The 23,025-nt window shown below is 35.9% G+C and overlaps 1 protein-coding gene across 7 annotated transcripts in view; it reads right to left on the bottom strand.

Annotated features, from left to right (window-relative positions):
* Positions 1-765: 765 nt before the first annotated feature.
* Positions 766-23,025, bottom strand: part of FGD4 (FYVE, RhoGEF and PH domain containing 4) — a 239,094-nt gene continuing 216,834 nt past the window's right edge. For all 7 annotated transcript variants that reach the window (XM_042247278.1, XM_012175045.3, XM_060413212.1 and 4 more), the window contains 7 exons: positions 20,196-20,368; positions 16,585-16,615; positions 16,162-16,254; positions 15,728-15,853; positions 12,387-12,527; positions 9,493-9,633; positions 766-6,521 (listed from right to left, as the gene is read on the bottom strand). In XM_042247278.1, coding sequence (XP_042103212.1) covers positions 6,240-6,521; positions 9,493-9,633; positions 12,387-12,527; positions 15,728-15,853; positions 16,162-16,254; positions 16,585-16,615; positions 20,196-20,368 — 987 coding nt within the window. In that variant the 3' untranslated portion in view covers positions 766-6,239. The remainder of the gene's footprint in view (positions 6,522-9,492; positions 9,634-12,386; positions 12,528-15,727; positions 15,854-16,161; positions 16,255-16,584; positions 16,616-20,195; positions 20,369-23,025) is intronic.

A 23,025-nucleotide genomic window follows, 5' to 3' on the forward strand; every position in this document is an offset into this window, starting at 1 on the left:
CACACTAACTCTCTCCACCATAATTTCTATTCTGGGGTAAGATGCACCCAAACAATTCATATCAATGGCCAAGGGCAACATTTAGTTTAAGAAATTCTTCAGCTGATGCCAATTGCTTGTAAGTATCAATAAATAGTTCTTTAATGCCTGAAAAAGGTAATAAATGCCTAAAAAGGATTATTTCTAGAAATATTTTACTTATAACACTGAGAGTCACTTAGGACTCCTTTGAGGGATATCGTTTATTTGTTAAATTAAAGGCCAATAAGGTATGATCCCAATGAAGAGTTCCATGAAATGCTATTTTGTATAGTGCTTCATAGTTACTGAATGTCTGTTTCTTATTCCTTGAAATGAACGTGAGTTTGTTACTGGGATTCAGGCCAATTGTCTAAGATCACATAACAGGTAATTGCAGGACTAAGACTCAAACACGGTTCGTTTCTATTTCTGTTTCACAAGACGGAGCACTATGGAGTAAAGCAGTCATTTCAAAGAGAAGAAAGCAGCCGTGCTTTACCAATTCCTGGAGGTCTGGCCTTGTAGTTCTTACAGGGAGAAGCCCCTATATCTCTATAACCAGGCAATCCTGGCTTCTGTCAAAAACTTTATTCTTGAAACATTTACACAGGGTTTGGAGGTCGGAAGGACATCAGTACCTTATGCAGTAACTTTTTTCTGAATCAACTAAAATTTCTAACAACCAAAATCATTGTGTATTGAACATACATAATCCTAGCTCAAATAACATCGAAGCCTTTAGAATTCATTCAAGGATGTATTTATTTACAAGATACAAGTGTTTATTTAATAAGAATTAAAGTGCTTAATTTTACAATGTTTCCAGCTCTCTGACCAAATATACATATTTACACAATATATACAGTATCTGCAAGTATTTTACATTCATACAGCTAGAAAAGAAAACTTACTTTTTGTGTACACTTTTTCACATTTGAGTTAACTCTAAAATTTTGCTAACATACCTTTTCAAATTGATCATTCAACAATTCAAAAACCCAGATAGCACTTATTCAAATATAACAGTCAATTGTCACTCACAAAATGAAATGCTAGTTTGTAGAACAAACAAAATCCCCCAAATTTTATATACAGATATAATTGCTGATAGAGACCTTCCCCAAGTGATACATTCCAACATCCATATAATATGTAATATATAATGCAATTCTGTTATCATAATGGTCCCATAGACTATTATGTCTTTTCCCAAACCTATATATTAATGTATATATATCTCACTCTATGTATTTGGTATTCACTTATTCAAATATGCTACAATATTTCTTGATTTAATTTCTCACTAGTCTACCTAATCTCACTAATTCAATCTATAATGAATTTTAGGAAGGGGTAAACATCATGTAACTCTCAGTGACTCACAATGAGTTAACTATCTTGTAGAAGTCATGTGCTATTTTATTTCAAAAGACAGAAAAGTCACTGTTTCCTGCCAAATGTTCAGTCCAAAAATTAGAAGACAGACCATGACTGACTTTAGAGCAATTTTTTTAATGTCATTAAACAGTGCAGAAAATGGTCCAACAGTATTATTATTATTTTTTAAGTCTAAAAGAAAAAGAAAGTAATAGTATGATTGTTGCTGTTTAGTTGCTAAGTTGTGTCTGATTCTTTGCAACACCATAGGCTATAGTCCACCAGGCTCCTCTGTCCATGGGATTTCCCAGGCAAGAATACTAGAGTGGGTTGCCATTTCCTTCTCCAGGGGATCTTCCTGACCCAGGGATTGAACCCACATCTCCTGCTCAGCAGGTGGATTCTTAACCACTGAGCCACCTGGGAAGCCCAAAGACAAGATACTAGTGGTATAATTTAGAGGTCAAGGTGAAAGGCCCAGGTGCAATAGATCTATGAGTGCGCAATTACATAGATTTGCATCTTATAGTTTATACACCCTCTGCAGTTTAAGTAATTTTCATTTATCTTAGATATATTGCTTTGATTTGGAGACCATGAGTCTCTTTCTGTCCACCTTTCTGTCCGTACTTGCTTGTTTCAATTCCAAATCATATTCCTCTCTGCCATATCAGTAAAGAAAGCAAAGTTATCTTCTCATGACAACATGATTACAGGGCATACATAAGAATAGATTTTACTAAAAATCCATATATATAATTTATGTTAAAATATTTAAGTTAAAAAGAATACTTTCTATAAAAATTTTATTCCTATGGAAAAACAGAATTTGAAATCAACAGTGCTTTTACATATATACCTGTATGCATAAACTCACAGAATGGGTTTCAAAAGTATATCTAGTAGTCTTTCTACATCAACCCCTATGTTCTAAATCTGGAGACTCTATAGTAAATAATAGTATTAAAATAAAAAGCAATTTGATTCTAATAAAATTGGATGAGGATGAAAAAGTAACATGATCCACTATAGATGTTCAATACAGCCCTAAGAATAAGAACACATTAGACACAAATTTCATATTAATATATTCTTAAAGAATATAAAATTTAAAAAATTAACACATTAAGATATTTTTGCTTTCTGAATTAATTTTAGCATATATATGCCATGTGCTTTTAATCTTAGAGGCTCTAACAGGAACATTATGTAATGTAGACAAAATTTTCTTTTCTGCAATACAGCAAGAATACCTGCAAAAACAAAAAACAAAACAACAACAAAAACCTTTTGTTCCCTAGAAGTTTATTTGTTCCCATTGTTACCTTCTCCTCAGGATATACTCAGCCCAGAAAGATTATTATTACAGTTATCACAGACAATGAGTTCAGAATAAGAACTTAAGGCTTTGGGTATAACCAAAAATGAGATTTAAAATTTAGAGGGGGACAAATCTTGTTTCCACAAAGAAGACAATAAAAGGTTTGGTACGTTTTAAAAATTTGGATTTTTTTTTCTTTTTAATTTGCATACATTAGCCAGTAAATATACCAATCTACATTAAGCTTCATGGAAAATGAAATGTAACCTGATGAAGTCGTGCAGATGTGCTTTAACTGTTTTTTTTTTTTTTTTTTAAACCATCCAGACGCTTTGCAAAAATAAAAAGGCTTTTGATGGTTACTTGAATCCCAAGAATAATGTTATCCCTACCCCAAACCCTGCCACATATACTTTCTTTTCCTTAAAATGAGCAATTTGAATTACAGTATCACTCCTAGAGGGCTTCCCTCGTGGTGCAGAGGTTAAAGCGTCTGAAGTTAATTCTCTATATCATTGTGGCTAGGAATGTTCACATTAAAATTTCAGTATAAAATCCTACCCTGTAAAATTTTATTGCTTGCATACATGATGGCATTATAGATGCCACTGTCACAAAAGTGGATGGTGGCATTTTTCATTTTTGGGTCCCACTTAAAACCTGAAGTCTGCACTACATCTCATATTCAATATACCAAATAGTAGACTTTCAATAAAGCAAAACTTATATTTTAAAAACTGGAATGTTTTATAATAAATAGTAGTTTTTATCAAAGAAGTATTTTTTTTAAGTCTGAAGGAAAGGCATGTTAAAGAAAAGCTGACTTAGAGGAAAATAAAGAATAAGGCCCTTATGGAATGTTGTTTTAATAGTAAAACAACCAATTGCTTTTCTAGGCTCAATTTATTATGACAACTTAGGTGTCTCAGAAAGCAAAAGATATTACTCTTATAATCAATTAGGTGCATTCTGAGGTCTTTTGGTTGAGTGTTTCTAAATGGCTGAAAGTATTCCTTTGCCTTTCTCCAAGTAAAAGCATTAGTGAAAACAAAGCTGCTTCATTGCTTCTCTTTGTGCCTGACAAAAGAACATGTGGAATGTGAAGACGGTGACTGGATAAGCAGAAATTTTCTTCTGATACTAACATTTCTAATTTTTTTGAAAAAAATTAAAGATAATGTTAAGAGCATGATAATAAATATTCTCTTTACATGAGTCTTCTTTCAATAATCTATATTAAATAATATCTGATATTTACTGAGCCAAAACTTAAATGTGTTCATGTTATTTCCATTCCAGGAGGACTTATTTGTAGGAAAAATGTAATCTTGCTCTTCAAAATAGTTTTCAAAAATAATTTGACTTGTAAATCTTCTAACTGGCCCTTACATTTCCATTTTGCTATACTCATTACAAAAGTCACCTTCTCCTGATAATCATTCTACATTTTTACTGCTTCTCTTTTCTTGAGATTAAGAAAATCAAAGCATCACCTACAGCCATATTATAACCTTCTCAATAGTCACCCCTAAACAGTACATACACAAATACACCCATGCCTGGCAACTAGAAAAGAGAAACAATGTAAAATATTTTAAATTTGTCCTTAATTTAATAGGGCCTAAGAAGCTACCTTTATCTTTTTTTGGCTCCAAGTATTTGGCTTAATGTTGATGATAATGGCTGGTATTCCTTTTTCAGAAGAAGGCAATCTAATCATGCCCACTATAATTAGTTTAGCTTCTCCTTAGGGATGTGGGGGGAAAAAAGAGATACTGATACTTCATATATCTCTTGAAAAAACAGGGCCTGAATAAAATGTGTGGCAATCTCAAATTCTGAGTGAAAGCTGATCTACCTTTAAGGTGTAATCCCCAAAGGCTAGTAGGATCATTCTTGTGGATTTCTAGCAAACAGATGAATTTAAAAAATGACAATGTTTGGAACATGATAGAGTAAGGGTAAATAAAACAAGAGAGAGATCTAAGTTTGAGAAAAGGATTAACTTAAATATCCAACAATGTGAGATTTTAATCACAACTACAATATAATAAAGAACGGCCTTTGTGACAAGGAATCTATTAATATTAAACTTGTTTATTAAAATTCCCCAGAGGATAAAAGGGGAGAAAATGCTCAAATTTTCATCAATCATACTGTACCCCCCAAAACCTGCCATTAAAATACTATTTTTTCTATATTGTATTTTCTCCCCCACTGTTCTTTAGTGAGATGGTTTAAAAAGTTAAGCATAAACTGTCTTAATTACCTATCCTTTACCCTTAATCATAGATTATCACGTGAATTTTTTTTTTATCTGACAAAGGAATAAGCCCACACAGTTATCTTAAGTGTTAACTATATATAGTCCTCATTTAACCAAAATTAACAGTCTTAAGGGAAAGGAAAACATAACAATAAATGTAGTTGCCATATGTCCCAGTTCAACGTAAGGTCAGGAATCTTGTACATGCTGATGTTAACTGCCACAACAATTAGAGGACGGTAAAAGGCAAAATAATCTGTATGACTTGATCATCCCAGTGACCAAAATGCACTTTATCTCAGAGTAATCAAGACTGAAGCATTAATTAAACCCTCATCTTATATTTAACTCAGTATTATTAGCACCTTCAAAGAGAGGCACTGTTTTAAATAGGCACAGAACAAAGAAAAATAGTACTTTAAAAATACTGTTGGAACTCACTAATATATCCCATGCCACATAAATTACAGCTTTTTATTATAAAAATATCAATACCCTTAGATGTTAATCAGTTAAATGTAAGTCAGCAAAAACATCTCATAAGTTTAGAACACTGCTCAGTTCCGAGATAAAACATGCTGTATATTTAAAAATAAATTAGAGACAAATATGAACCTAACCTGAAAAGTGTGGATAGTGTGTATATATATATTTGTATTTAATACTATATGTACATAATTGCTATATACTTAAGACATTTTATTCTTAGAAGTATTTCTACAAACACAAGTATTATCTTGAGTACCAACAATGTGTTTTTTTTCTTTTGCTTTAAAAGAATGTACATCATTTATGCAGCTTGTTTTATAAACTAACTTAAATAAGTTAATACAATAGCCTAAATTGTCCCTGTATTGTTGTTTTCTTTTTTTATTTTTACTGTGGATCTATTTTGGCAACACGGAGGTATATCTTTCAAACTGTTATAAAGCCTACATGTGTAAGTAAAGACATTAAAGGATTTCTTAAATGAAAGAAGACTTCTCTAACCTAAAGTGATAGAATTAATTTATACCACTTTTTTCCAAGACAAAAGTACAAATTCAAGGAATAGCTCATTAAAAAAATGCTCCACTTTTCACATTATTTCAAACTTTATGGGTAGAATGGCTGTGCACATTAATTTCACTGAGTACATAAAAACAGTCCCCCAAAAGATGCATTTATGAGCCTTTAAAATTTTTCAACATAAAGTGCTAAGAGATGAATAAGGAGAGCTGAGAATATCGTGAGCTATAAGTCTTGAGACATGCCCTACACCGTGGTAGGTCTTGGAACTTGGCATTCTGATTTTCTCTTAGGTTCAAGATGATCGTCCAAAGTGTCTGGATGCTGGCTAGGACATTCTGGCGTCTCACCTGTGACAGCTAAAAAGATGATTTTCAGCCACTTCTGTTTCAGTTCCTCACTGTCTGCAGCAAAGCTGTGCACAGACTTAGACTGGGTCAGTTTGAAACTGTGTGGCAGGTCTGCACTCCTTGGCACGTCGTCCACAACATAGCCCAGGAGTGGAATGGTGGCTTGCGCTCTGACATCCTAAGGGAAAAACACGGTGAGATGTGACCTGGCTCCCACTAACGCTCCTTTCCCACCATCTCTCCACAGGCTTGTACTGTGAGCTCTCCATGGAGATGGGAGAGATCACTGCTTAGCACCGTGCCTCTGCATGAGGCCACTGGTAATGTCACCTGAGTGAATTAATGAATAAGCACTAATGCCTAAATGAGCCAGAATTCATTGACCCCATACCTCTTTCCCTGTGAGGGAGCCCATTCAGCTCTTTATTCAGTGTAAAAGAGAAGAGAACAGTAATTTTATTGTACAAAACCAGCAAATGTTAATGATGATTTCATTACCAAACACAATTCTATTTGGTGTTTAATTCATTCATGTATCAATTTACTTATGGACAGGAAAAACAATGAAATACAATAAAAAAAAACAACCCAATAAAAAAAATGGGCAGAAGACCTAAATAGACATTTCTTCAAAGACATACAAATGGCCAAAAGGTACATGAAAAGATGCTCACCATCGATAATTAGAGAAATACAAATCAAAACTACAATGAGGTATCGTCTTACACTGGTCAGAATGGCCACCATCGAAAAGTCTATAAATAATAAATGCTGGAGAGGATGTAGAGAAAAGGGAGACCTCCTACACTGTTGGTGGGAATGTAAATTGGTTCAGCCACTATGGAAAACACTGTTGAAGTTCATTAAAAAAACTAAAAACAGAGAAAATGATGTGTTGCAGTTCATGCAGGTTGCAAAGAGTCAGACATTACTTAGAAACTGAACGAAAACAACAAAAAGCAACTATATGATTCTGCAATCCCACTCGTGAGCATACATCCGGAGAAAACCATAACTCAATAAGACATGTGCACCTCAATGTTCAGTGCAGCACTATTTACAATAGTCAAAACATGGAAGCAACCTAAATATCCATCCACAAATGGATGGATAAACAAGATGTGGTATATATATACACACACATACACAATGGAATATTGCTCAGCCATAAAAAGAATGAAACAATGCCATCTGCACCAACTTGGATGGACATAGAAATTATTATACTAAGTGAAGTAAACCAGAAAGGGAAAGGCAAATATTATATCACTTATGTGTGGGCTCTAAAAGAAAAAGAAAGACACAAATGAACTTATTTCCAAAACAGAAGACACTCACAGACACAGAAAAGAAAATTGGCTTTTTGGTTACCAAAGGGGAAAGAGGAGTGGAAGGAGGGATAAATTAGGAGGCTAGGATTAACACACACACACTAATATGTATAAAATAGATAACCAACAAGGACCTATTTATAACACAGAGAACTATACTGAATATTATGTAATAACCTATAAGGGAAAAGAATGGAAAAAATATGTATATGGGCTTCCCTGGTAACTCAGACAGTAAAGAATCTGCCTGCAATGCAGGAGACCTAGGTTCAATCCCTGGGTTGAGAAGATCCCCTGGAGAAGGGTACAGCTACCCACTCCAGTATTTTTGTCTGGAAAAGTCCGAGGACAGAGGAGACAGGCAGGCTACATGGGGTTGCAAACAGTTGGACACGACTGAGGGACTTTCACTTTCACACACACACACACACACACACACACACACACACACACACACACACACAGCGATTTCTGAATAGCTGTGCTATACATCTTGGAAAAGGCAATGGCACCCCACTCCAGTACTCTTGCCTGGAAAATTCCATGGATGGAGGAGCCTGGTAGGCTGCAGTCCATGGGGTCGCTAAGAGTTGGACATGACTGAGCGACTTCACTTTGACTTTTTACTTTCATGCACTGGAGAAGGAAATGGCAACCCACTCCAGTATTTTTGCCTAGAGAATCCCAGGGATGGGGGAGCCTGGTGGGCTGCCATCTATGGCGTCACACAGAGTTGGACATGACTGAAGCGACTTAGCAGCAGCAGCAGCAGCTATACATCTGAAATTTATTCGATGTTGTAAATCATTTATACTTCAATTTAAAAAATACATGTACACATCTTGGCATTTTTAGTCTATTTTGAAAATGAAGTTTCACTAGCCCTTAAAGTGTTCTTGCCTGGAGAATCCCAGGGATGGGGGAACCTGGTGGGCTGCCGTCTCTGGGGTAGCACAGAATCGGACACAACTGAAGTGACTTAGCAGCAGCAACAGCAGCCCTTAAAGTAGATATAGGCTAAAATACAACAGGTACATTAAAATTTTCATGTTTCTAGGTGAGAGCACAATTGATTTGTGTGTTGCTGGTTTTTAAGTACAATATAATCCATTAATGCCTGGTGTATGTCTGTTGTTCCCAAATACTTATTTTAGATACATTCACACGAGGTAATCTAAGGTTGATTTAAAGTCACCTTCTTCTCACATTGCTTTCTTTTTCAGGTATCCATCCTTTCAGGGGTTGGAAAAAAGGCTTATTGATATTTCCTATCATTAAAAAGGCTCCTTGCCTTTCCCTCTGATTCAACCTCTTCTTCCCATGCTATTTACCAATTCAACCCATATTTTCTCAAACCCACTGAATAGGATTGACAGAAGGGGCAAATGATCCATAGGGAGAAAACATTTTAGGCTATAGAAGGAATCAGGCTTCCCTGGTGGCTTAGACAGTAAAGAATCTGCCTGCAATGCAGGAGACCTGGGTTCGATCCCTGGGTCTGGAAGATCCCCTCTCCCTTGGATAAGGAAATGGCCACCCATTCCAATATTTTTTGCTTGGAGAATACCATGAACAGAAGAGCCTGGTGGGCTACAGTCCATGGGGTCGCAAAGAGTTGGATATGACTGAGCAGCTAAGCAGATATAGAAGGAATCAGTCTAAATAAATCTGAATTATAGTTACTTATATTTTTCAGTTATAATGAAAAATAGTGAAACTGTATGAATTCTTTTATTCTATAGAGAAGTAATGGAAAAATTTTAAGTTCAGTGTCCACCTGCCTCCCTCAGTCCCTTCAGAAAGATATAGTTTAGATACCTGGGGGGCACCGTACATGTACAGCACGAGAGGGTCTTGTTTGGGGATCACACACCAAGCTTTCTGCCAAGGTTTTGACTTTTCCATATACTGAAGAAAGCTGCACACCACACTGTTTCCAGATACTTCTGCTGATTCAATCTAGAAAATATAATGCAAAGAAATAGTGAGACATAGAAATGAACACAAAATAAACCCAGATATTGAAGTAATTCAACTGAAGGGAATATTCATAAATTATAATGTATTTACATAAAATGCCTCCTGGGATTGTCCAAAAGAAGGTTTTAAATATGCATCTAGATCTGTGATGAATTAAGTCAATTTTAATTGTATTAGCAGACTTTGAATTTACACAAAATTAAACATTTATTGACTACATACTATGAAGGCACTTTTCTTAGCTTACTACTTGTATCAATTCATGTATAATTCACACCAACACGGAAAAGGTATTGCTTTCATTATCATGAGGTTTAGAGACGAAATAGCTTTCCTAGGATTTAGGAAATAGTGTATTAGGAATTGAGTCTGGATCCAGAGCTTGAACTCTTAGCCACAATGCTCTATCGGCGTCACTATTTAAGAATACAATAGCAAAAAGGCAAATGATTACCAGCAATCTCTGCCCTTTACCTGAGATAATTTCAAAGTTTTTAAAATCACATTAACTCTTGATAGAGCCATGTACAGTTTTCTGCTTTGGCTCCTAATACATAAATAACCGGTTAAAAAGGGAACAAAATCCTTTGACTAATGATGGTTTTTATTACATATATTATAGAAAGCAGTTGGTTTGCATCTATTTTCTGTTTTTTCTTTTCTATTTTTTGGCCATGCTAAAAAATGGTCAATGGTTTGCATCTGTTTTTTGCCTTTTTCTTTTCTTTCTATTTGAGGCATGCAGGATCTTAGTTCCCTGACCAGGTATTGAACCTGTGTTCCCTGCAGTGGAAATGCAGTGTCTTAACTACTAGATTGCTAAGGTAATCCCTACATCTATTTTGTATTTCTCAAATCCAGTGTCATCCACTGAGCAGTGCTGGTGTGCAAACTGTTTTGCTACCAGTTAGAGATAAGCACAAAAAGTAAGAGTAAGCATTTAGAAACTTTTACAGCAATCAGACTTGTGATGATACCTGAGTGTATAATTGTGTATTTTACAAAAATATAGCTAAGCAGATGAACATTTAAAATCAATCTGAAGACAAGGAACACTAACTCTGGACTCAAATCAAATGTTACCTATCTTCCCTGACCCCAAGGCATTCCATACTTTGTATTATCATATTGCAAAAATTTTATACTAAATTATGACTTTTGTTTCTATGATCTACTGAAGCATGTCTTTCCACCATGCCCTGACAGAGAAAGTCCACTCTGGTTTGCCATACAAGCAACACCTATATCCTAGAAGAATACAGAGTTATAGCTTGTGAGACTGTACTTTAACCTCAGTTCAGTTCAGTCGCTCAGTTGTGTCTGACTCTTTACAACCCCATGAATCGCAGCACGCCAGGCCTCCCTGTCCATCACCAACTCCCGGAGTTCACTCAAACTCACATCCATCAAGTCGGTGACGCCATCCAGCCATCTCATCCTCTGTCGTCCCCTTTTCCTCCTGCCCACAATCCCTCCCAGCATCAGAGACTTTTCAACGAGTCAACTCTTCGGATGAGGTGGCCAAAGTACTGGAGTTTAAGCTTTAGCATCATTCCTTCCAAAGAACACACAGGGCTGATCTCCGTTAGAATGGACTGGTTGGATCTCCTTGCAGTCCAAGGGGCTCTCAAGAGTCTTCTCCAACACCACAGTTCAAAAGCATCAATTCTTCGGCTCTCAGCTTTCTTCACATTTTAACCTCAAGTGGACTTTAAAGTTTATGATCCTTCTTCAGTTAACAGAAATGACTTTTGTATGTTTATACAGCATAGATGTTTAATAAATACTAAGTGATTCTTAGAATCAATGAATTGTAGATGTTCTAACTAAACCAAGTATTTCTATAACTTAAGATACATGAGGATTTTGATCACGAGCCTATTCTTCACAGATTTCCAGGCTATCCTGAACTTTCTGTCACCCAGAGCCTTATTATATAATTTATTACTTATGTTGTTAATATATTTGGGTATAAAACTCATTTCAGATATTAATTGCATTATAATTCCTAGGTTTGGGAGGTCTGAATGTATGTAAAACATTAAATCAAATTCAGTTGTAAGACATTTCATATTTCAATATAGTTCTCAGATTACTGCCACTGGTCATTAAACAATGCTTTTAATGCAATAAGCAGGAAGAGTTTTTCAGGTAATAAGACTTTAATCTAAATTTTTATATCATACAGTAGTTTTCAAAGCCAATATGATGAAATTGAGAGAGACACTTTCTTCTTAAAAATATATAGATATATTGTAATAAGTTGAGCATTAAAGAGATACAATTAATACTCTAATATTTGACTACACCTTCACAAAAGTCAATACACAATCAGCCCTCTATATCTGTGGATACAGACCCTAAGGATATGAAGGGCTGGCTGTACCACACCACTGAATGGATATAAGATATTGGAGCATCCATGGATTTTGGTACCTGTGGAGGGGCCTGGAATCAATCCCCCAGATACCAAGGAAGGACCAGATTTACTCTCAAATGCTTGTTGGTTAATTGAGCACTGCCCTTCTTTCTATACAACTAAGCATGATCCCAAGAGTCAGCAACAGAACAAAAGTATAAATCTTGCTCATCATGGTCCAAATTGTTATACTAAGAGAAATAACAAAATATATTACTTGTATTTTTCAGAGTTAAAAGGAAATTTTATTTCTAGTATAAAAAATAAAAAAAAGAAAAAATCTGAAAGATATCCAGTATTTAATATTTCATACCTCTAAAATTCCTTTTCTTTTCTTTTCTTCACTGTCTGTGAATCCACTTATTATTTGATAACAGTCTTTACAGACTTTGCTCAATTTACCACCATCATACTCAAGTTGAGCTTTATAATCAGAACACTTCCAACAAACCACCTTAAATTAAGAAAAAATAACAGTGAATAACCATATTTATAAAATAAGATTTAAGCAGTAATCAGTTATGGGTAATAATAAATGAGAAAAAGGTAAATGCAAAAGGCACATTTTTTTACTAGACTAGTAATATTCCCATGAACATTTAGAATATTTGTCATCGTATTATAATGTTATCTGTGATGGGCTCTGCTTGCTCATCCTTCTCTTTCTGGCCCCTAAAGGTAGGAACTCTTCGAAGGCTTGGTACAGATTTTCATAGTTCATGCGCATGCATGTATACTCAGTCACGTCTGACTCTTTGCACGCTATGGACTACAGCCTGCCAGGTTCATCTGGCTATGGGATTTCCAGGCAAGAATACCGGAGTGGGTTGCCATTTCCTCTTCCAGAAGATCTTCGTGACCCAAGGATCAAACCTGCCTCTTCTGCGTCTCCTACATTGGCAGGTGGATTCTTTACTACCGAGTTACCTGGGAAGCACACTTCTGGATATTTAATCAATATCCTCCCCAAAGGAATTCATAGTCTTCCTTGCCCTCAGCTTTCTCCTTATTCACTCAGACCTCCCAACAGTACTCTCTATTGCTCTAAATAACACAGCCTTCTAACCAGTCATGGCAAGTCAGAAACCTAGAAGTCATCCTGACCCCTCTCTTTACCTCACCCCACAGATTCACCTTATTATAAAGCTCTGCTGATTTTACCTCCCAGGCACTTTTTCAATCTGTCATATATTCCTTGAAATCACCTGAGTCCAAGCTATCAGTGTCCTTGGACCATTATAGCCTCATGACTGGTCCTTGTAGCATAATTACTGGAGTCCAGGTGCTGCTCTAAGAGTCCTTTCAAGCTATTTTCCAAATGGAATGAGAGACTTACTTCCTTTAAAATGCTAATCTGATATGTTTCTCTTCTATTTAAATTCCTTTAAAATCTTCCCTTTGCTCTTGGATAGCCAGCTAATTTTTAACCATGGCCTATAAAGTCTTGCATAATCTATCCCTTTTATTCTGTCTTCAGTGACACTGACTTCTTATAGTTCCTAAAGTGCTATGCTTCCTTCCCTCTCTCATCTATGCTTCAGTAAGTTAATTCTTGCTCGTTCTTCAGATATTTTACTCAAATTTCACTTCCTCAAGGAAGACTCTTCCAACTTCCAGAATATGGCCCATCTCACTACTGTGTTACTAAAGTATCATGTACTTTTTTCATGTACTGAACACAATTTCTAATCATACACTGGTGTGATTATTTGATTAATGTCTGTCAACCTCACTAGGCTCTAAGCTCTATGAGGAATCATCCTTGTATATTTTGCTATTTATATAATAAATATTAATAGAATGCCAATGACATTTATAGAATACCAAGGACATTTATAGAATGAATGACTACAATGCAAATGCATGCTACTTCTTAGTGAATGGTATTTTTTTCAAATTATTATAAGGTAATTGTTAAAAAAAAAAACAAAAAACCTTGTGGTTTAAAAAATCATCTCCTTGTTTCTAGAAGCAATTTTCCATTTATAGTAGAAAAACTACATTTGAGAAATAGAAATATTAGCAAAACTTTGGGGTTAGATTCACAGCATGTAAAATTCATGATCAAAATTATCCATTGTTTTTTCATGATTACAATGAAATTACTCTAGGATTTAAAATTAGACATGTCTGTATCTGCAAATTCATATCAACTAATATTTATTTTCAAATTATGCCACAGAATATTCAAACATATTTTTGTTTATTGAAAATAGTATTTCAATATCTGATATCATTTCAAGTAAACTCAGTGATAGATTAAAAAGTCTTACCGTGGTGAGGGTGGTGGTGGGGAGAGATATTTGCTATCAATTTGGTTTTGATTATAAAACTGTCTCACTGAGTCAAAACTTGGAAAAAAAATGAAGAATAAATACGCAGAGTAATTGAGCCTAATCTATGAGTACTATCAATAAAAACTGTTGCACAAAAGCATACTAATAATACACTCAATCATGACACTACAATGCCTACCCTTCTGTCTTTGTGTTGCTTTTTAGAAGAAAGTATTAATCTTCAACTTGGTTTATAAGGCCCTCCAAAGCCTGCTACTACTTCTCTCCAGCTTCAGTTCATGCTTTGTTTCTTCTCACTCTTTCCACATGCAACAATTCAATTGCTGCAAACCTGTCAGCTGCCTTTTCTGATTTGCGTTGCTGAATTTTGTTAGAGAAACATCACTGTATTAAATGGGCTAGTGTGTCCTTTTAAATTTATAACCATAAACCTCTATAGGTAGCCAGCAGGCTATCACTGTAGGCTCTTTTACTTGCCCAGAGACAACTCTCTTTTTCAAATCGTCTGCCCCCTTCTTCCTTGCCTTTTTGCTTTTGGATGATGACTCTTCCTCATATATCAGTGAAAATGTAAATAGTATCAGACCTAAATCCCCTCATTTCCCACCAGAAAATAAAAAACACACCCACAAACAATAAATAATAAATCAAAGCGCATTAAAAAAAAAAAAAACCACATCTACATTAGCACTCACCTTTCCCTTCATCCTCTGTTATAATGGAGAGAAGCTGCCTTCTCCCTATCAAAAGCCTGAACTTCTACTTAAGCTATAGGTTTCATCTCTTATTTTCTTAAAGCTCTTGACTCCTTTGGTTCTTATTTATCTATTTCTTAGATCACTCATTATGTTCCAGCTGCATAACCTTTTGATAGTCTCAAGAATAGATCAACTTCTTCCTACCAAAGGGCTTTTGATATACAACTCTTACTGCCTTAATGTACTTCTTGCCTTTCTTTTTTATGGTAGCTCACGTTTTAGGCATCAGCTTAAATATCAACCCTTCAGATAGGTCTTCATTTTTCTAAGTAAAACTGCTTCCAAATCTTGTTTCTTTACCATTATTCTCCATTTTAACTTCTTGATTTTTTATTGCATTTATAGTCAATTGAAATTCTTGTCTGTTTACTTGACGGATCTATTTTCCCCATTAAAATGTGAATTCTGTGAAACTGGCTATCATTTTGCTTACCAGTTTTCCCCCTGGACCCAACACAATCTTTTACATTAAGTTATCACCAAAATAAGTTTATCAACTAAGTGATTTATTGAATGATTTCTTTTTATTTTCTAAGATAATGATTTTATAACACTTATATACTGATTAGCAACCTTAATGACCAGGAAATCTCACATACATGTCCACATGCTCGACAATGATGCCTTCTTCTTGTCAGGGCATTAAAAGATTCCTTGCATTTCATACACATTGTAACTTCATTATCTCGGATCCATTTTGGAGCTCTTTTGCCTAGCTCAGCAGTCTAAAAAGGAAAGAGATTCAATTTTAATGGCAAAAACTGTCATTTCCATCCATCCATCCATTTAAGAAGCATTTTAACAACATTGTTCATACCATGTCCTGAACCTCAGAATGCAAAAGAAAACAAATGTTCAAAGAAGTTTAAGCAGCATGAAAAGGCAATCTATTGTATTCATCTAAGAAATAAGATTCTGTCCAAACAGCCAGTTTTGATGGCATAAAGGATAAAAAAAATGGATAACAAAATGACTACATAGATATTCTGCAACTGCAGAAAGAAAAGAACTTAAAGAATTTAATTCAACTTACAGAAACCTCTGAGTGAATCTCATTATCCTTGGCAATTGCATTTCTGAAAGTTTCATGCCTCTGATGGAAAGCATCAATAGTCTCTTGAAGTGCCTAAAATATATATGAAATTCAAACACATATTAAAGTATCATATGCAAATTAATTAAATAAATACTTTATTAAACAAATACCTAAGATATAAGTCACCTTAAAAATTAAAGGTGATGACTTTAACTTATTCTGATGACTACAATATAATACAACAATATATGCACATCTGGGTACGCATACAGTTGTTGTTTAGCTGCTAAACCGTGTCTGATTCTTTCTATGATCTGAGCCTGCCAGGCTCCTCTGACTATGAGATTCTCAGGCAAGACTACTGGAGCAGACATACAGAGGTTACCACAAAACAAAAATGAAAACAGAAATCAGGTTTACCTTGATCCATTCTTCTTTGTCTTGCTCAGAACTAAAACATATAACAACAAAAAATTAAAGTGAACAAAGAGAAATTAATGAGTTATATCTGGTGCATAAAACTATGTTTTTATGTTATTCCAACCTTATGAAAAATTTGGGGATGTCCAAGAAGGAGTTATAATAAAACTAAAACAGAATCTCTGGCAACTGAACATATGAATTTATAAACATAGTTTTAGACTATCCATTTATTTTGGTACATACAATTTTTGACAGAGAGAGTTAAGTTGGGCTTCTATTTGTTTAACAACCATCAACTAGCAGTATATATTAGGTATCTGTAGATTTAGCGTTATACTAGATATAGGCTTAGTCTTCCAATTCACTTTTATGAAAACACAAGGCTTTGAAAGGCTACTAGTCACAACCCATCTTAGGAAAGATTGTAATTATCCTTGAGAACATAAATTGTCTTTGTAAGGCCTCCGGGAGATATTTAACGTTTCTTTTGATAAGCAATTTAATTTTATTTTCCTAGGAGGCTTCAGACAACACCACGCATAATTCATTAGAGATAAAGCACAACAAGGATTTAAATGCCTGTGGGAAGGAGATTTCACAGATTAATGAATCCTAGTATTTAATAATTTTCTGGTGGGAAAATAATTTCCCATTTAGTAGACTTTATCTCCAAATTGAGGGATTGTGAAGAATGGGCTCTGTTTGTTTGTGTGTATTTGGTAGGCTAGGGCTAAGTTTGAGGCCCAGTCTCAGCCTGAATGTCACATGCCTCAGTCCCACAGGTATCACATATGAGATGTGAGAATCTGGCAGGAGGCTTACTCCCGTTAACACCATCCATCTTTCTCACAAATTTATTACTGAGTATCATGATATGCCAGGAATGCTGCTGGAATCTGTGTCTGCCAAATGTTGAAGAGTCTGCTTATTTTTCACATGGGGATCCTTGAACCAAGAACCTTGGTGGGGGCAGGGGCTTCAATCTTACCCCTCAAAAAAGATTTCTCTTAATGCTATGCCACTCCCACAAAATCAGCTCTGTTGCTCTGGAAACATAGTCATCTGCTAGCTGCTTTTAGCCTTTTAAATGAAAAGTAACTTGACAAGTCTTCAATGTTTTTTGTTTTACTTTCTTAATCATGACAGATTTTTTTTACTCCTTTGTTTATTCATTACTCTATTTTTATAACCATTTGGCAATAGAAAACCATTGATAAAAACTATATAAAATAATTTTGATTCAAAAGCTTATATTCTTTTGAACGTGGAAGGGGAAGCAGAGTGTAAGAGGTCAGTCTTGAAGCTGACTTATTTAGTAAGAAAAGCAGTACATTTTTTCCTGTATTTGCTTCAGAAGTGAATTCTCTTTAAATACCATCAAATATATACCCAAATTGAGGTTCCATTTAATCCTTCTCACTTTCTGAGAATTTCAATGTGCGTCTATACTCTTGAGAGAGTCATTATGGACCAGAAGATAAATAATCACATTTTATTCAGATCTGCAAGTCACCAAATAGTGGTAAATACAACTAATTCAATGAGATTAGGCTGCTGCTGCTAAGTCGCTGCAGTTGTGTCTGACACTGTGCGAACTCAGAGACAGCAGCCCACCAGGCTCCGCCATCCCTCGGATTCTCCAGGCAAGAACACTGGAGTAGGTTGCCATTTCCTTCTCCAATGCATGAAAGTGAAAAGTGAAAGTGAAGTCACTCAGTCGTGTCTGACTCTTCGCAACCCCATGGACTGCAGCCTACCAGGCTCCTCCATCCATGAGATTTTCCAGGTAAGAGTATTGGAGTGAGTTGCCATTGCCTTCTCCAAATAAGATTAAAGGAATAAGAAATTTAAGGAAAAATGAATGTGTTTTCAGTACTAATTGTAATGTACCCTATAGTACATGTTGCAACTCTGCAAAATGATAAACTGCCTGTACTTAAGAAAAAAATTTCATGATCAGCCCCATCCTGAAGGGAAAAATAGCCCAACCTGCTAATGGAGGGGCTTGAGTTTCTCCCTACTCAGGAAAGCCAAGAAACCTTGACAATCTCTTGTCTACTGTTCAGACACATCTCTTAGGTTTGCAGATTTGGAACTATGCTCACATTCAGAGCCAGCAACACCTTCATTCATCAGTAATGAAGACTCTCATGATGATCTGAAATATTGATGAGTCTTCCTTGTTACCAGGGCCACTTAGTAAGTCAACCACTGAATAAGACTTCAGTCAGGAGCTTCCACGCACAGCAACATACATTTGTTCTCGTAGCTTTGACAGCTGGGGTCCGAATCTCACCATGATAAAGTAGGAAAACTGTAACATTTAAGGCCAAGTCCTTCACCACTTTAACTCATGCTTGAAATTCCACCTCCTAATCCTCAGAGAACCCTCCTGGAAGCTCCCTAAGCAAAGCAGGTTCATTAAATATTTTCTGTGGAAAATCAAAAAACTGGCAAGGTATTTCTTCAAACTTTCCAGGTCTGACACATGTTTCATATCTGTATTCACCAATCCCTTGCTCCCTGGGCACAAATTCATACTAAAATAACTTATTCTCTTTTGAAAATATGAAGTTTAAGCTCGTACAGAGTTGTGTGTGCTAAGTCACTTCAGCTGTATCTGACTCTTTGTAACCCTATGGACTGTAGCCTGGCAAGTGCCTTACTAATAAGCACAAATATCTTGGATGAGTTCACGGGAGCAGCCAGAACCAGAAAGGAACAGAAGGGCTCTCTGATTCTCCACAGGCTCTAAGGTATCAAAACTATTAGAGCTGGGATTAGTAGTTAACATTCTGATCTGTACAGAACTTTTGGCCAATCTCAATTTTCACCATGCTTGGTCTTTATAGGATAAAAGGATAATAGTTTCTTAAAGCAAATATCTTAAGATCTGAGAGCATTATGTTTTCTAGAGGTTCACACATGAGGTGGCTGTGATCTACTACAGGTGGTTCTCAGGTTTTTCGTTTTTTTTTTTTCTTTTCAAACATGGTTATGCTAGAAGGATGGATATTAGATCTCTAGCTCTTTTCTCCTACTCAATAAAGCATATAAGAAGAGCCACCCCTTCCATAATTCCTGGTTGCAAAAGGCTACTAACGCCCAAATGACCCCCTTTATGTATCATCAATTGTGGCAGGAGAATTAGCTTTTCCAAAATGCCTCCTCCAGTCATTCTCTAGACCAAAGTGCCATTAAGTCCTATGGATGCAGAGTCTCTGAAGGACAGATTGCTAAAGCTTCAACGTTTATCATGAAATAATAAACATCAATAAACATTTGTGAACCAAAAGGAAAGACGGAGGGGAAAATGGTTAGGAGAGACATTTTTCCTCCAAGACTTGAAACTTTGGCTTGAATGCAACAACTTCATTCTTTGAACCTTGTAAATCTCAACAGCCACATTAATTTATTGAATGTTTACTGTCTGAAAGATCAGTATCCTAGGTACCAGGAATCAAAAAGGAAGACAATTTCTGACTTTCAAGAGCTTACATCTTTCCACTTATGTTCAACCAAGCTTGGGAAAAGGCCTCAGAATTACTGTATCCTACGATTTAACCTGATGCTTTTGGAAAGTTGTGAGAAAGGAATGGTTCTCTTACCTGGCTTGCAGTTCCAGTGTTCTCTCTTTCCCAGATATCTGGAAAGTGTGTGGATATTCCTCATTGTGAGTCTCTATAATTTTCATTCCATCGATGCCTACCCTGGTTCGAACAGTGAACTTAGAGCCCACCAAGCTGAATTTTGGCACACAGTATAACAACATGTTGTTGAACTGCAAGAAAGAGGAATACACGTTAAAAAAAAACAGGAAAACAAGGCAGAGGAAAGTGACCAACATTGAAAGTAGCCCAAGACAAAAATTCCAGGGAATATCATGCTTTCTTTGTGAAAAAATTATTTCTATACTATAGAGCTTTTATGCTTATATCAAAATGATTAATTATAAAATATGTAGCATGTATTTTCCTTTGTTGGTTCATAAATATTTTGCTAATAATAAATCCTTTTATACTAGTAAGAAAATGAGTTAAAGAACTTAGGTTCAGTGCCGGGAGCCAGTGTGAGGAATCCCGCCCGTGACAAGGTCATGAGGAAGGAAGCTGACATACGCAAGGCGTGCTCAGACTTCAGGGACCCCTCTGGAAATTCCTAAGCATGTACCCCAACAAAAATCTGCCGGTTTTTGTGCTCTGCTTTTCCACTCTTCTGACATTTTCTGGAAAAAGTCAATTCAGGGCTTTAGTCCTCTGCATTTGGAAGAGTGTTTCAATCCAAAAACCCCTCTGATGGCTTTCTAGCCTGCCTGCAGGACTCGTACAGCTGCGCATGTGATTGTTTGAGGCCTCCTGACCGCAGGAGGCACAGGAAGCTTAAAACATCCTAGGAATGTAGGGGCTTCCGAAGAGTCAAAATCTTTAGAATAGGACTGATTAAAAGTTTCATTTGTTGAGTCAATGCTTGCTGCCAAATTTTCATATCCTTTATTTTTAGATATAGTTGGTATATAGAAAAACAAGTAGTAGACCTGGTATTAGCAACATTAGATCTTTGAGTTAAGTACCTTCTTTGTTATATCCCTCTGCACCTTTGTTCTATAGAGATGTAACTTTAATGCTTTAAGGAGATGCAGATTAAAGAAAAACACTTCAGGGGAAACAAAATTAACATTCATTAAGAGAGCCAAAAAGTGTTAACAAGCCTCTTGGCCAGAAGATAATGTAAATCACCTGAGACCTTTTGTATACAAAATGATATACAGAAAGAGTCTGGGCTGCAAACGCTACTTAATTTTGTGTTACCCATTGATCTCCATGTTTTATCAAAAGTATAAAAGGCCTTCTGAACAATAAAGGATGGGACCAGTTTCTCGGACCAGCTTCTAGGGCCAGTTTCTCGAACTAGTCTCTCGGCCTGGTTTCTTGGGAATCTGGCTTCCCCCCTGTCTTTTTCTCTCTCTCTTCTTCTCTCCCTTTTCCTCTCTCTGCTCTTTAATTTCAGGCTGAATCTCCACCTGGGGCGCGGAGGCTCGCCAGGTCTACTTACTTGCCCTGGCTGTTAAGACCCACGCGAAAGGGAGCTTAAGGCAAGGCACCCTTAGATATTCAAGCGGGCGCCGGTGGCCCAACGTAGATGGTGCAAATTCCTTGTCTGGAATTTTATTGGTCTTCTGCGTAAACCAAGCTATTCAGCCCTCTTCCTCCACTTAATCTTCCTACTACACTATAGTTTCTTAATCTAATCTTATATCAATCAATAAACAAGTCTTTCCACGCCAACGCCGTCCACCCTTCAAATTTCCTGGATCCACCGGGGCTGGACCCCGGCAGTTCAGTAACAATTTATTAAGGATCTTCTATATACCAGAAACTGAAGTTCTCAGCCACGTAAGTTGAAGCCCTTAGACAATAAAATTAATAATTGTTGTATCTCAGCCAACAAGTCTGTAATAGCTGTTAAAGGAAAAGAGCAATATTTAGCAATTATTTTTACCAATGTGCTTAATGTTAAGTTTATTATACAGAGTGAAGTAAGTCAGAAAGAGAAAGACAAATATCATTATTCTAATGCATATATATGGAATCTAGAAAAATGATACTGAAGAATTTATTTACAGGGCAGCAATGGAGAAATAGACATAGAGAATAGACTTATGGACATGGGGAGGGGGAGAGGGTGAGATGTACAGAAAGAGTAACATGGAAACTTACAATGCCATATGTAAAACAGACAGCCAACAGGAATTTGCTGTATGGCTCAGAAAACTCAAACGGGGCTCTGTATCAAACTAGAGGAGTGGGATGGGGAGGGAGATGGGAAGGAGGTTCAAAAGGGAGGGGATATATGTATACCTATGGCTGATTCATGTTGAGGTTTGGCAGAAAACAATGAAAGTCTGTAAAGCAATTATCCCTCAATTAAAAAATAAATAAACAATTTTAAAAAGTAGGTACATTATTCATTTAAATTTATTAGAGCATGGGTTAGAACAGTAAATCATCTGGAAAAAACAAAGTCACTGTTTTATATTGTCACCCATCTCCAATAAGAATTCATCATGTATGAATTAACAGAAAAGTCATCTATTTTAGTAAAAAGTCTTTACTTAAAATGAAGAATTTATTTTGAAACTGAATCAAATTACTGCCTCATTTCAACAATGAACAGCTCCTGCTAATTACTACCAAGCAATGATTTGGGGAGGGCATTTAATTAACTTTTAAATATATTAAATTATGCAAAAGGATGAAAGTCTAAGTACCTAGATTAACTTGCAGGCAGATTACTAAAGAAGGTCCATAATTTTCTTCCCACTTCATATTTATTGTTTCTAACATTGTTTCTAAGATTAAATATATTTTTATAAGACAAAAGCTACTGAGAACTTAACCTCTTATGTAACCTCTCATTCCTCAGGATCATTATCTTTAA

Source organism: Ovis aries, chromosome 3 (assembly GCF_016772045.2).
Source record: "Ovis aries strain OAR_USU_Benz2616 breed Rambouillet chromosome 3, ARS-UI_Ramb_v3.0, whole genome shotgun sequence".
Lineage (NCBI taxonomy): Eukaryota > Metazoa > Chordata > Mammalia > Artiodactyla > Bovidae > Ovis > Ovis aries.